The sequence below is a fragment of the Octopus bimaculoides genome, chromosome 2 (genome assembly GCF_001194135.2).
Source record: "Octopus bimaculoides isolate UCB-OBI-ISO-001 chromosome 2, ASM119413v2, whole genome shotgun sequence".
Classification (NCBI taxonomy): domain Eukaryota; kingdom Metazoa; phylum Mollusca; class Cephalopoda; order Octopoda; family Octopodidae; genus Octopus; species Octopus bimaculoides.
The window spans coordinates 144,668,582-144,682,968 of record NC_068982.1 but is presented as its reverse complement, the minus strand read 5'-3'; the positions used below and the strand labels follow the sequence as shown (position 1 = coordinate 144,682,968).

At 35.7% G+C, this 14,387-nt stretch overlaps 1 protein-coding gene across 4 annotated transcripts in view; it reads left to right on the top strand.

The window, feature by feature from the left end:
* LOC106879211 (hepatocyte growth factor receptor) overlaps positions 1 to 14,387 on the top strand; it is a 171,071-nt gene that overhangs the window by 111,099 nt on the left and 45,585 nt on the right. For all 4 annotated transcript variants that reach the window (XM_052965647.1, XM_052965648.1, XM_052965649.1 and 1 more), the window contains one exon: positions 8,154 to 9,232. In XM_052965647.1, the coding sequence (XP_052821607.1) occupies positions 8,282 to 9,232 (951 nt within the window). In that variant the 5' untranslated portion in view covers positions 8,154 to 8,281. The remainder of the gene's footprint in view (positions 1 to 8,153; positions 9,233 to 14,387) is intronic.

The following is a 14,387-nucleotide window of genomic DNA, read 5'->3' as shown; positions in this document are numbered from 1 at the left end:
ACAAGAACCAGTCCAGGGGCACTGGCAACGATCTTACTTGGCTTATATATGTGTGTGTGTATACATATTATGTACATGTATGGATATATGTACACCTACGTATTCACGCCTTTCCACTTAAGATATCTTTCATTATCAAAGATGACCATTAGCATTAAAGATCCGGTTTATCTATGAGAACAGTTGGTCTTCCTCATTTTCAGACTTTCTTTATTTATTTCATCCATCTGCCAATGCTTTACTAACATAGGTTGGGCAATTCTGTAAATTCTTATATTGTCATGAAATAGTTGCAGCAGATGTTTTCAAACAGCCTCTCTGTATATAAACAAAGTACTTGACTAAAGAAGTTAAATGAATGCGATGGGCAACTGATCTTTTTTCAGCTGTTTCTCCTGAATTGAGTAATGTTGATCTCAGTTGAAATCAAGTAGATTTATGATTGAAATGACTGTACTCATGATAATTCCATCTTTTTTGTAAATTATGGACTACATTGCTTAATGGGACTTCCTTTTCTTAACTCTTTAGCATTTAGATTACTCTGTCAAATGTAATCCATATTTATTCACATTGTTTTGAATTAATGCATTACCTTGTAGTTTCGAAACTTCAGTTGTGTGATTGTCATTCTAAAGAATGGCATTGTAATGTAAGTATAAGAGACTGGATCTGGTAGGTTTGAACATAAAACAGGAAGAGTATTTGGGCGAGACATGACCAATTTAACCCTTTAGCATTCAAATTTCTCTGTTTAATGTAATGCTTATCTATTCACATTGTTTTAAATTAATCATGTGTTGTCTTGTCACTTTTGAGATTTCGATGATGTAATTGTTTACTTTTTGAATGATATTGCAGGGTAAGTGTGAGAGGCCAGATCTGGCCAGTTTGAAGATAATGCAAGTAGGTTATTTTAGCCAGATATTGCTGGTCTAAATGCCAAAGGGTTAAAATGGCAGAGTGCAGTTTGAGGAAGATTTGCCTATTTCTCACTGCTTGTGTGACCAAAGAGAAGCTCTCTGAATGCCTTTTCTATCACTAGTCACTTTATAGCATTCACAGAGTACATTTTATCATGCTACTGACTCTAGAAAGATTTTTTTCAAACAGAACTAGAGTTCCTTCTATTTTGTATCAATTTTAGTTCAGATTTATAGCTTTACAAGATGGTTTGTCTTTACTACAGCTTGTGAAGTCCATGTCTTCTGAATTTCATGTGCATTTTTCTGTATAAATTTTTCTATAATGAAACAATATATAAAGAAAAGCTGTACTTCAATTAAATTCAAAAACACACACATATTCAGAATTCATATTTGTACATGCATACATGTGTGCGTATATGTGTTTGTGTGTGAGAGAATATTCATGTGTATATCCTAATGTATATAAATGGATGAAAATGTGTGTGCATGTATGAATTCCTGTGTTTAATATATGAAATTCAGTGCACAGTATTTACGAAACTGATACAGATCAGAGATATATATGCATACACACACATATGTATAGTGTGTGGCATATTATTTACATGCAAAATTTTAATTGTATTTGTGCATGTGTATATGTATATTTGTATATACCCATATAGGTATATATGCATGAATATAGTGTCTCTAGGTTTGTGTAGCTAGGTTGTGTATGAATACATCTATATAGGCTTATGTATTATGTTTGTGATCATTGTGTGTTTGTGTGTGTGTGTGTTCATGTGTGTGTATGCATTCATGTCTATCATGTTTCATTGATGTATGTGTGTGCATGTTGATTTTCATAGCTATATCTGTGTGTACATGTATATGCTTGTGTGACTGTATGTGTATATACATGAATGCATTTATAGCACAGTATATCTGTTACACTGGTGTGTGTGTGTGTGTGTGTAAGTGTAAGATAGCATGATTAAAAGTCTTGAAATGAAGGTTCCAATCTGTTAGCTTCTCTCACCCCACATTATGTTTATCTCTCAGTGGGTGTAACCTGATCCAAAACAACCACCCTGGCCAGATGTTCTTTGAGACACAAGCTATCTGTTAAGGAAAGCAAGCAACAACGAAAATTTCTTCAAGCCCCTTTAGTTTGACCAACAAATTATTTTGATGCAAAGATAATTTTTCAGAACACACAGAACCTCTTCTAACAACATACAGACCCCCTAAAAAAGCAATAATAATAATAATAATGATGATGATGATGATGATGATGATGATGATGATGATGATAATGATAATGATAATAATAATAATAATGATAATAATAATAATTTTTTTCCATATTTATTTTTGGTTTGTTTTTGTTATGCATCTATTTTACACTTTTCTTGCATAAATGGTAGTGTTTTGATGGATTAAATTTTCTGTTTTTACAGCTGCAACCCTGCCCTTCCTTCTTCTGTAAGGTACATGATGTATGATTGGAAATGTTTTCAGTTATTTGTCTTATTCATGAGCAGAATACCATGGCTTTGGTGATGTTTTGAATTCATTGCTCATAGTCAATAAATGTATCTATTCTTGCCATTGGTCTAGAGTGCTGGACAAACAATTCCTTGTAGTATTTGATTTCACCCTATTATATTCTGAGTTTAATACATGCCAGAATAAACTTTGTTTTCAACTTTCTGGGATTTAATAAAAAAAAATTTTAGTAACATAATGAAGTTGATTTAATTAATAATAGTGGTCCCCAATAATTGTTGTCATTGGTGCCATCACTGCTGCCACCGCCATCATAGTTGTTATTCAAGCTCGCAGAAGCATCAAAGCATTGTTGAAAATACTTTGCAGTATCTGCTCCAATTCTTTACATTTTGAGTTCAAATCCTGCTGAGGACAATTTTACCCTTCATTCTTTCAGGGGTCAGTAAAATAAGTATCACTTGAGTACTGTGGTCAGTGTTATAGATTTCTGCCACCCCTTAAAATTTACTGGCCTTGTGCAAAATTAGAAAGACTTATTGTTGTTGACTCCCTAATGTGAAGACATCTTTTTGATTCTACTTTCAAAACACATTCTTTTTAAGCGTTACCAAATAAAATGTTTGGATTACATGTAAAACAAACTGCAATTGCTTAAGAAGAGATTGCTCTCAATACCAACAGATAAAAGAAGTTTGCTTCACAAGCTTTTAAAATTTTATTTACATTTGATATTTTCACATCCAACATGGTTACCACACATTATTTTCCACACAACGAAGCACCACAATGGCTAAATGAACTAAATGAACCAGATGAACTAAATACACCAGAAGACAAAAAAAAAAACCAATTACTTGAAGATGTACCAAAGACTTACATAATTTGGAAGACTGCAAAGTAGCAACTCTTACATAATTCCAGATACTGCAGCTTGCTTATAGCAGCTGTGTGAAGACAGGTCTTCTTTCAATAACAATTCAACATAGAACTTTTTTAGCCATTACAGTTACAAGCAAAAATGTGTAGATGAGAGAATTTTATATAAACTACAGTATTTCTTTGCTGCAGGATACAATCCAGGAGAAGGAAAGAGAAAAATTATATACCTGTACTTACAAAAAGATGAGGGAAGTGAATAACATTTTCCTTTACATCAAGCAGTATCCCAAATCTTCCAGAACATATGGAGAAAAACATCATCTCGGTTGAAAAAGGCAAGTACTGTGGTGCTCTCTGTTGTATATATGAAACTGAAGACAGCCAAAACACAGGATTAAATTATCAAACCTCTGACTAAACATTTGTATCCTAGTACATGGCACAAAGAAATGCAAGAGTTGCAATAGGAAACACTGAATATGGTGTAGACCCCTGACTAACAGTGACTTTTATGCTTCAGTTATAGAAAATAGTGAAAACAGGTTTAACAAAAGATGATCTATGGTGAAGGGGAATCAAAATGTACTTGTGAATCCTAATGACACCAAAAGACACAGAACAACTCTGGAACTGTATTAAATAGAAGACATTTAGACAAAGACCATAAGATCGATGATATAGTGCAAGGGTTTTCAACCATTTTTTTAAAAAATCTATGGACCCCTTTACTATTTTATTCTGGTTGATCCTCATAGTCATTTGATATTTAAAAACTAGTTTTATAGAAACTTCTTTCAAAATTCCTATCTTATAGACGTAGGAGTGGCTATGTGGTAAGTAGCTTGCTTACTAACCACATGGTTCCGGGTTCAGTCCCACTGCGTGGCATCTTGGGCAAGTGTCTTCTACTATAGCCTCAGGCCAACCAAAGCCTTGTGAGTGGATTTGGTAGACGGAAACTGAAAGAAGCCTGTCGTATATATGTATATATATATGTATATATATATATATGTGTATGTGTTTGTATGTCTGTGTTTGTCCCCCCAACATCGCTTGACAACTGATGCTGGTGTGTTTATGTCCCCATAACTTAGCGGTTCGGCAAAAGAGACTGATAGAATAAGTCCTGGGGTCGATTTGCTCGACTAAAGGCGATGCTCCAGCATGGCCACAGTCAAAAGACTGAAACAAGTAAAAGAGTAAAAGAGTTACTTTTCACATATTAACTTGTGTAAGTTGAACTATATGAAATGTTGGAGAAAGAAACCTTGCTGTTTCTTGCAATAGGTACTAATACAGACAAAAATATCCAAATTCTCTGTAAAAGTAGGAAGAGAGAAAAGAGAAACAAATCACAGAAAATGAAGACTTAATATAAAACAGCAAAAACAGGTAAAGGGAAACATTTTGTTCCAAACAACAATGAAAGATAAGAAAATGAAGACAATAAAGCTGAACAGATTCACCCTGCTTTGAAAACCAACAGTTTATTAACACATCTGTGGTACCGGAGAGTATTTTTAAAAAGTTAGAATGACACCAAAACAATCACATTCAAAATATAAACATCATGCAATAGATAGATTACTAGTAAAATTATAATGAAAATACTAAACCTCTTAAATGATGTTTGCTGGTGCATTCATTTGCATACAAATACAATTTAAGAAGTGATTAAGTGAACGAGGTCACTCAGTGCCTTAACTCCACCTAGCTGGAAAATTTTTCGTTTCCTATTTCCTTCAATTACATCTTATTTTAATCATCGTGTGTGTAACTGTACTTCTTATTATATCCATACAAGTATGCGTGTATGCATACATATTTATGTGTGTATTCATGTATGTAAATATGTCTATGTACATAATTTTGTGTTTGTGTGTACATGTATAAATGTGTGCACATGTGTTTGTTTACGTTTAAAATTCTTTCTACATCTTGCATGTACTGGATAAAATCTTTCCCTGTTCCCTTTGTGATTTGTAAATATATTTATGTGTTTTTCCACATTCTGTCCTTGCTTTCTTTATAACCCACCCCCTAGTGAAAGTTTCTGTTGTTGTTGTTGTTGTTGTGGTTGTTGTTATTGTCAACGTAATCATCTTTCTCGTCATCACATTGTTGCTATTATTGTCATTATTATCATGAATTATTCTTAATCTTAGGCAGTTGACCCCGCAAGACCTTATGTACAGAAAGGTCAAAAGCTTCTGTTTTTCAACTACTTTCGGGGTGTTTCACAAATAACATCAGGTTTCATGCCTGAACTTGAACTTGGCTTGTTGTTGTTTTATCTGAATCTAAGTATTTCTAAGTTGTGTGCATGAATATTTGTGTCTATATGTATGTGTGTGTATGCATATGTATGTATGTATGTGTGTATGTATGCATGTGTATGTATGTATATATATGTCTGTGTGTGTATTACCTTTCTATTTGTTACAGTCTTTGGACTGTGGCCATGCTGGGGCATCTCCTCAAAGGGTTTAGACAATCAGAACAACACCAGTACTTATTTTTTTAAAGTCTCTTTTGCCAAACTGCTAAGCTACAAGGACATAAACAAACCAACACTGGTTGTCAGGTGGTGTGGAGGGGACAAACAAGATACAAATGCAAAAATACAAATACATAGATATATATACACACAAATATATATATATATATATATATATATATATCATCATCATCATCATCATCGTTTAACGTCCGCTTTCCATGCTAGCATGGGTTGGATGATTTGACTGAGGACTGGTGAAACCGGATGGCAACACCAGGCTCAAATCTGATCTGGTAGAGTTTCTACAGCTGGATGCCCTTCCTAATGCTAACCACTCCAAGAGTGTAGTAGGTGCTTTTACATGCCACTGGCATGAGGGCCAGTCTGGCAGTACTGACAATGGCCACACTCAAATGGTGTTTTTTATGTGCCACCTGCACAGGGGGCAGTTCAGCAGTACTGGTAACGACCTCGCTCGAATGTTTTGTTCACGTGCCACCAGCACAAGTGCTAGAAGGCGACGCTGGTAACGATCACACTCAAATGGTGCTTTTATTATGCCACCGGCATGAAAGCCAGACAGCTTCTCTGGCAGTGATCTCACTCGGATGGTGCTGTTAGCACTCCACTGGCACGGGTGTCAGTCATCAAATTTTGTTCAATTTCGATTGCAAGGACCTGTTAGGGGTCCTTGCAAGCAGAGTTTTGTGTCCAAACTCTTAGGGGCAGGGGTGGCTCCATGGTAAGAAGTTTGTTTTCCAGCCACATGATTCCAGGTTCAGTCTCAACTGTAAAGCATCTTGGGCATTTTTTACTACAGCCCCGAACCAACCAAAGCCTTGTGTATGGATTTGGAAGTTGGAAACTAAAAGAAGCTAATAGCATGTATGTGTGTGTGTGCATGCACGCACACGTTTGTGTCCATGACAGGGCACCATCTTTAATTGTTTTATTAATCAATGAACATACTCATTTTTTAAGTATGTTACATATTCTAATGGTCTCTTTTTGCCAAACTGCTAAGTTACAGGATCATAAACAATTTGACACCAGTTACTTAAGGATTAGAGACAAACACAGGCATGTATGTACATATACATTTATTTATAGACATACAATGGGCTTCTATTGTGTTTTCATCTAATAAATTCACTCACTAGATACTGGGCTTCCTGGCATTATTGTAGAAGATACCTACCCAGAGTTTCACACAATGTGATTGAACCCAGAATCAAGTGGTTACGGAGACAAACTTAACTATATAGCCGTACATTTTGTAAGCATGTTTGTGTGTGAGTGTGTATTCTTCCTAGAAGTGGAGAGCTAGTTTCTAACAAAGAAACAAAACTTCCATCACTAAAATTTGGATAACAACAATGATAATGATAATTGTATTGTTACATAGTGAATTCTTACATATTCTTACTGTTTCACTTACAGGTTGTGTCTATAAAGTTTAAGTTAGCCAATCTGTTTCATTACTTGAAATGCTAGTCTTTACAGCTTGTCTCTTAGACATTTACTAATAAAACAAATTTCACCAAAGACTTTTGGTATAAATGTGAATTTATAACTGGAATAAATGAGCTGTTATCCATAAACTTTCTCCTTCTCAATGATTTTGGATGAGATGTTCACCCTTGCAGGGTGCATAATCTCTTTGATTGTACATGACTTTTCTTTTCTGTCCCAAACAACTATGTCAGATATTTTATGTTTTGCATTTTGTAGAAGTTTTGATGGGAATGTTTTGCCAATATTCTTTATGCTAGTATGCATGTATGTATGTATACATGCGGAGGTGCAATGGCCCAGTGGTTAGGGCAGCGGACTCACGGTCGTAGGATCGCGTCCTTCAGTTTTTCTAAACCCTGTAAAAGAACTTGAAAGGTTGGGCCTCAAACCAGGCCTTTTGTGATATCCTTAAAGCCAGGAACTTTTCAGCAACCTCTTGTAAATAAATAATAAATGCTTCCAAACAGGTAGATGGATGCATCCCCATTCATATGATACAATATATATAATTCATGTTAGAACTAAATATTTGAACTGTAAGTTCACTGATTTCATAAAGATCCTTTTGTAGATAACCTGATACTTTGTGCAAACTGTAAGAAATTATATTTTTTCAACCATTAAATATGTTGTCCAAAAGGTAGGGTCTTTGTTTTTTTCTTTTTTTTTTTTTTACACAATTGAGATCTTTTTTCTCTCTTCCCACATTGTTTGCTTTAACACATGATTCTTCAACTAATTTCTGTGTTGGAAGTTGTTATATCTATTAAAAAACTTAATATGTGACTTTGCAGTTTATGATAATGATCAATCTTTTTTTTTTTCTTTTTTTCCAGTTTTACCTCTGTTGTTTTGGCCCTCCTCATTGAATTGAATTGGATTGACTTCTTCAATGTGCTCGTTACCTTCTAACAACTGTAATATCCAGAACAGTGTAGATCATCAGTGCTGACTGGCACTAACAATGCAATTCTTATTACTTCTATTGGGATGTTTTTTCCTTACAAAAGGATCATTGTCTTCGCTCTCCTCCTTTAAGGCTGGATATGGAAAACTCTCCAAAATTTCCATAAATTCCAAAACAAATGACGTGTATGTTGGTGGTGTCAATGGAATTTATCATTTAGATCGTGAGCTGAAGGTATTGCAATCTTTGAATATCAAACCTGTGTCAAATTCAGCTGTCAACAACACTGTAACTGTTTTAGCAATTGAACCAAATTTAGAATATCTTCTTGTTTGTGGAACAATAAAAAAAGGAGCTTGCAGATTTTACAATTTGGATGATATGACTACGAAAAAAGTCACCTCTGACACCCGAAATGCAAGTCTTATTGGAAACCAAAAATCTGTTGTGGCATTTTTTGAAAAATCTCAGACAAGCGTTCCTTACATGTATGTTGCTATGGCTTATGATGGCCGTGCAATTTCCGATTATCCATTTACAATATCTGAACGTAAAATTGAAAAAATTAATCAATATCATAAGATTTCTTTCAGGAATAACTTGAAATATGTTAAGGCTAACAGAAATGTCCCAGTTGAGTTCATCTATGGGTTCAAATATAACAATTTTATTTTCTACGTTTCGGTAAGGAACAATAATTCAACATACCTCCTACGAGTTTGTGAAGAAGATGAGAATTATTATTACATTGAAATGAAACTTCATTGTTGGCTTAGTGACTACAAAATTCACTATAGCACTGCTGCTCGCTTTACCTACATTGAAGGGAAACCAGTGCTATTGGTGGCCTACTGGAGTGAAGAACACAAGAGATCAGCTGTCTGTGAACATGACATGATTGAGGTGAAAAGGAAAATTAAGCAAACAATATCAAGTTGTAGTAAAAACAGCCATGAATTTCCAAAGACCTCACCTTGGATTATTACTAATGAATACTGTTCAGAAGTGGTAAGTCGAATTCTTTCTTGCTTATACACATTTGAATCAAATGTACATGACTAATTAATGTGCTGTACCAAAGAACCATAAGTCCAAACTTTGCTACGAAACATTACCATTATTTGTTTCAAGTCAGTTACTCTGGTGTAAAATAATTCCCTATAATTGAAGGCTTTACATTAAAAATGTCACAGAAAGCCTCTTAGTAGAAGAGAAAAGAGTAAAATTGGATTTTGATTCTCAATTGTATCTGTTTAACTCCTCCCTTACATCACCAAAAGAAAGGTATGAATGACTCACACTCTCTTTTTATTTCCCTTATAAAATTGATTGCTTTGTGTATATAAAATATAATCAATGTTAATGATAATCTGGGAACTAGCTTTGACAGTAGGTAGATGATCTAAATGCAAAGCTGTATTTCACCTTGTTATTCTAAGAAAGGCCACTTTTAATTCTTCTGATGTTCACAAAATTTGCCTGTGGGTATTTTTATACCGATCAGTCATGTGGCCTTTCTTTAGATGTGGTTCAGGATGTGTGTGTAGGGGTGGGGGCTGGCATCCGTTGTGTCCCTGAATGGGAACTGTACTACATTGTAAGTTCTTTTGAGTTGTGTAGAGCATTAGTAGTTGTTAGATGTGAAGTGTTTTCTGACTCTGAAGAGAATATCTAACCTTTGTGATGTAGTATTTTGCTATGTTAAAGATGTGTATTCACCAGGTGAGAGCATCAGTGATAAGGAAGCCAGCCCTTAGGAGCAATTATGAGGATTTCAGTTACATGCTGCTCATGTTAAAATTGGGCATGATGGGATGATATTTCTTGCTGTGAATAGTGCTTACATTTATTTGTTGTTGTAGGAGACAAAATTGGCCTCTCCCTGACCTGTTAGTAGATATTTTTGAGGTTTTTGTTCATGGAGTCACTACAGATTTGGCATGAAGTGTCTTGGTTACATGTGGATAACACTTGGGTGGGGAATGTTAGGAAGTAATGAAAACTGCATAAATATCAGCATTGCTGGAGGTGACAACATGTAGGTACATAAGAGTGTAGAGGACAGAACTGAACCCAGGGCCACACACCAGAGTTCATAGAGTGTGGGCCAGAGATAACTCCATCAGTGCAGGCCACAGCAGCATGATCTGGCAGTAAGTTACTAATATAAAAAATGAGAGATGGGTGGAGTCCTCAGCAGGCAGTTTTGACAGATTTGTATGTTTAACATATCTGAAGGTTTTACTGATGTCAAGAGCAATAGCATGGCTTCAACAAAATTTTACTAAACTGAAAGCCCACTGGTGAGTGACATAATATTGTAGGTCTCTTAGTAGATCTAGCTTTATGAAAGTCATTCTGGTGGTCATTAGACTTCCTTTATGTCCGCTTTCTCCTACAAAACTGGACTAAAAAGATATTAATCAGTATCAAGAATAACTGTAATAATTCCAACCTTTTCAATATATCTAAATTTTCAGACCATGCGACTAATATTAGTGTGGCAAAGGGCCTAAATCTTTTGAGAAAAACTTACTTTTCTAAATTTTGAATACACTTTAATAGCTTAGTATTTAAGTACACATTAGTATATTTGAATTACTGCCCTCTTTTTTTTTTTTTTTTTAATCCCTATTCCAACTGTTGAAATTTCTTGACTTTGGACTGGACTTCTAAGCTCTTTTATCATATAGAGTAGAACTTGGTGCCCAGTTAATATAACTTATCTGGTTTTACTTCAAATGTTTCAATAGTCTTCAGCACCACATTTCTATCTAAGATGTCATATAGTACAAGCAACAGAATCTTTTTGTCGCCTGTATCAATAACTATTCTCTAAAAAGAAAAGCATTCTTCACTAAAATAGAGAAGAGCATAGCACTTACTCCACTCAGTACTCAGCGTTAATTCGGTCACTTGAGTGACAGAACTTATCTACATTAACTCACAAGCTATCAGAGAAGATCATGATTTTAAATCCTAAGTTGTTTACATTAGTTAGTGAACTGGCTGCTATTTCTAGCATATTGGACGTCTACATAGAAGTTCTATATTAGGCTTGTTCACATTGGTTCAAGTGGTCATCCATATGAAATCCATATTAATCTAATTATGATATTATCTTATAAGCCTTCTCTTTATTGTTTACGTATATTTAAGTATCTACCAAGCCTTTTGATTTGTACTTGTAAAATATAGCTATTTTTAGTATATTATGGACTCTGCTAGAGCTTGGATTACTAACTGTACCATTATATTAAACTACATTAATCTTCTGTTTCCATTGACTAAGATTTCATCTAAAAGGTTTAGAATTCTTCTTACAATTCATAGATTCCTGCTACCATGATAATTTGATCACCTACATACAACAGCTCCCATGAAACACTGTTCTTCAAAGATAAGAACAATGAGATTGAGTTTTCAATATTGGTAACATTTGTCAATAACTTGTATTCATATCCATTAATGATAAACTCCTACTAGTATTTATCTAAAGGTCTCAAAGGTGACAGAAATAGTCATATACATTGACCTCCTTTATCACCTTAAATTGCATTCCCTTCTCAGAAACCTTTTGTTGCAGTTTCAGAAGAGTCAGTTCTGTTAGAAATTTACTCTTTTCATCCTGCTCCAGTAGTCAATTCCCCCTGAGAAATTTTGAATTAGCAATGTTGTTGCTGTTGATATCAGCAAGACCTTTGACTATGTCTTGCAGTGAACACACTATTTCAGTTGCCCTCCTGTTTCTTGTGGGCTTCTCCATTTCTCATCTATCTGACTGAAACCGTTCTACTGCCATTGACTGTTCTCTCTCTGACACATGTTCCATAAATTCTAGTATAACATAACATTGAGTTATACACCTGACATTCCTCCTTTTATACAGTAATAACCTATTTGCTCTTATTCCTATCCACATGCTTGTGATTGCACCTTTTATACACTCTTAACATTTCATATATAGGTGTCTTCTATATGTAACCTAGGCACCTCAAATTCAGACATGAACCTTTTCCATGAACAGAAAGTTTGTAAACATCCTTAATGGGAGGTGTGACTAGCTAGTCACCTTCAACAACATAAAGACACAATTCCTAAATATATGATGAGACCGTTTTTAGCTATATCCTCCCTATACCTAGACAACATATAACTAAACCTTTGAAAATTATTACAAATGTAATGATCATAGGCAATAATGGTGACTTCATGTAAATAACCTTGTGGAAAGTGTATCCCAAATTCTTTCTTTTCAAATCTGATTAGTTATAGAACTTCTTCAAAATTGAAATGCGACCCACATTAAAGTACTGGTCACATATCTGCTATGCACAAACATCCTGTACTATATTTGAAAAAAGCTTATTTGGATGTCAACAACTCGCACACAAGTACACTACAATGACTGCATAAAGAGCCCTCTATGCAGTCATTGAAGTTGATAAAGATAGCAAACAAATCTCTTCAAATTATATCCTACTCAACCCTAAGCCTATCTTTGGACATTGAAATTAAAACAAACATCGGCATGCAATATTTATACTTAAACCATGGGAATCAATGTAGCTACGACCAATCAGCATACCAAGTGAGGGATCTGCATATATTAGGCATTTGTTTCTCTGTTTCAATATCTATTGTCCAGTGTCAAGCACTTATAAAAGCAGCAGTCAACTCCACTCACTATTGCTGATGATGCTTCAAATCCCTTTCTTTCTACAGTGTGCAAGAATCATCATCTCCATCGCTTCATCATTTTCTTGGATTTGTGTCAGCCCTTTTTAAATGAGTAAACAAAGTAAGAAGAAAACTCATCAAACATTATTTGGATGCAAACAAAATACCATCATCATCATCATCGTTTAACGTCTGCTTTCCATGCTAGCATGGGTTGGACGATTTGACTGAGGACTGGTGAACCAGATGGCTACACCAGGTTCCAATCTGATCTGGCAGTTTCTACAGCTGGATGCCCTTCCTAACGCCAACCACTTGGACAGTGTAGTGGGTGCTTTTACGTGCCACCGGCACGAAGGCCAGTCAGGTGGTACTGGCAACGGCCAGGCTCAAAATGGTGTATTCTACATGCCACCTGCACAGGAGCCAGTCCGGCGGCACAGGCAATGATCTCGCTCGAATGTTTTTTTCACATGCCACCGGCATAAGTGCCAGTGAGGCAATGCTGGTAATGATCATGCTCAAATGGTGCTATTTACGTGCCACTGGCACAGAAACCAGACAGCTGCTCTGGCAATGATCACACTCAGACGGTGCTCTTAGCGCTCCACTGGTACAGGTGCCATCACAATTTCAATTTCACTTGCCCTAACAGGTCTTTGCAAGCTGAGTTTAGTGTCCAATGAAGGAGAGGTTGGCATGGCTGCCAGTCGTTGAATTTGGTTCGATTTCGATTTCACTTGCCTCAACAGGTCTTTGCAAGCAGAGTTTAGTGTCCAATGAAGAAAAGGTACGCATAAGTGGGCTGGCTACTCCCCTGGCAGAGGCCTCGGATTATGGTCTCAGTCACAAGTCATTGCCTTGGTGAGGACTAATGTTCGAAGGTCGTGCTTCACCACCTCATCCCAGGTCTTCCTGGATCTAGCTCACTTTTCATATGGCAAGTCTACAGGCATTGATTATCATAGACCTTCATACCAAAATCTGAAGATCCATGATTTTGCTTGGGAAAGATGCTGCAATGGTTTCCCCATAGGCCCCTGTCAGTTTATTTATAACGTACTCTGCTAGTTTCCTGTGCCACCCTTACTGGTCTCAGTGGACATGCAAAACCCATGAACACAGCATCTTACTCTAGATCGAAATGATAATAGAAGTTAAAACATTAAATATTCACATTTATGCTTTATTTCCATTTTTCCATGCTTGACGGTTTACATACTCTTTACTTGTTTCAGTCATTTGACTGCGGCCATGCTGGAGCACCGCCTTTAGTCGAGCAAATCGACCCCAGGACTTATTCTTTGGATGCCTAGTACTTATTTTATCGGTCACTTTTGCCGAACCGCTAAGTTACGGGGACCTAAACACACCAGCATTGGTTGTCAAGCGATGTTAGGGGAACAAACACAGACACACAAACATATACACACACATACATACATATACATATATATATATATATATATATATATATATATAT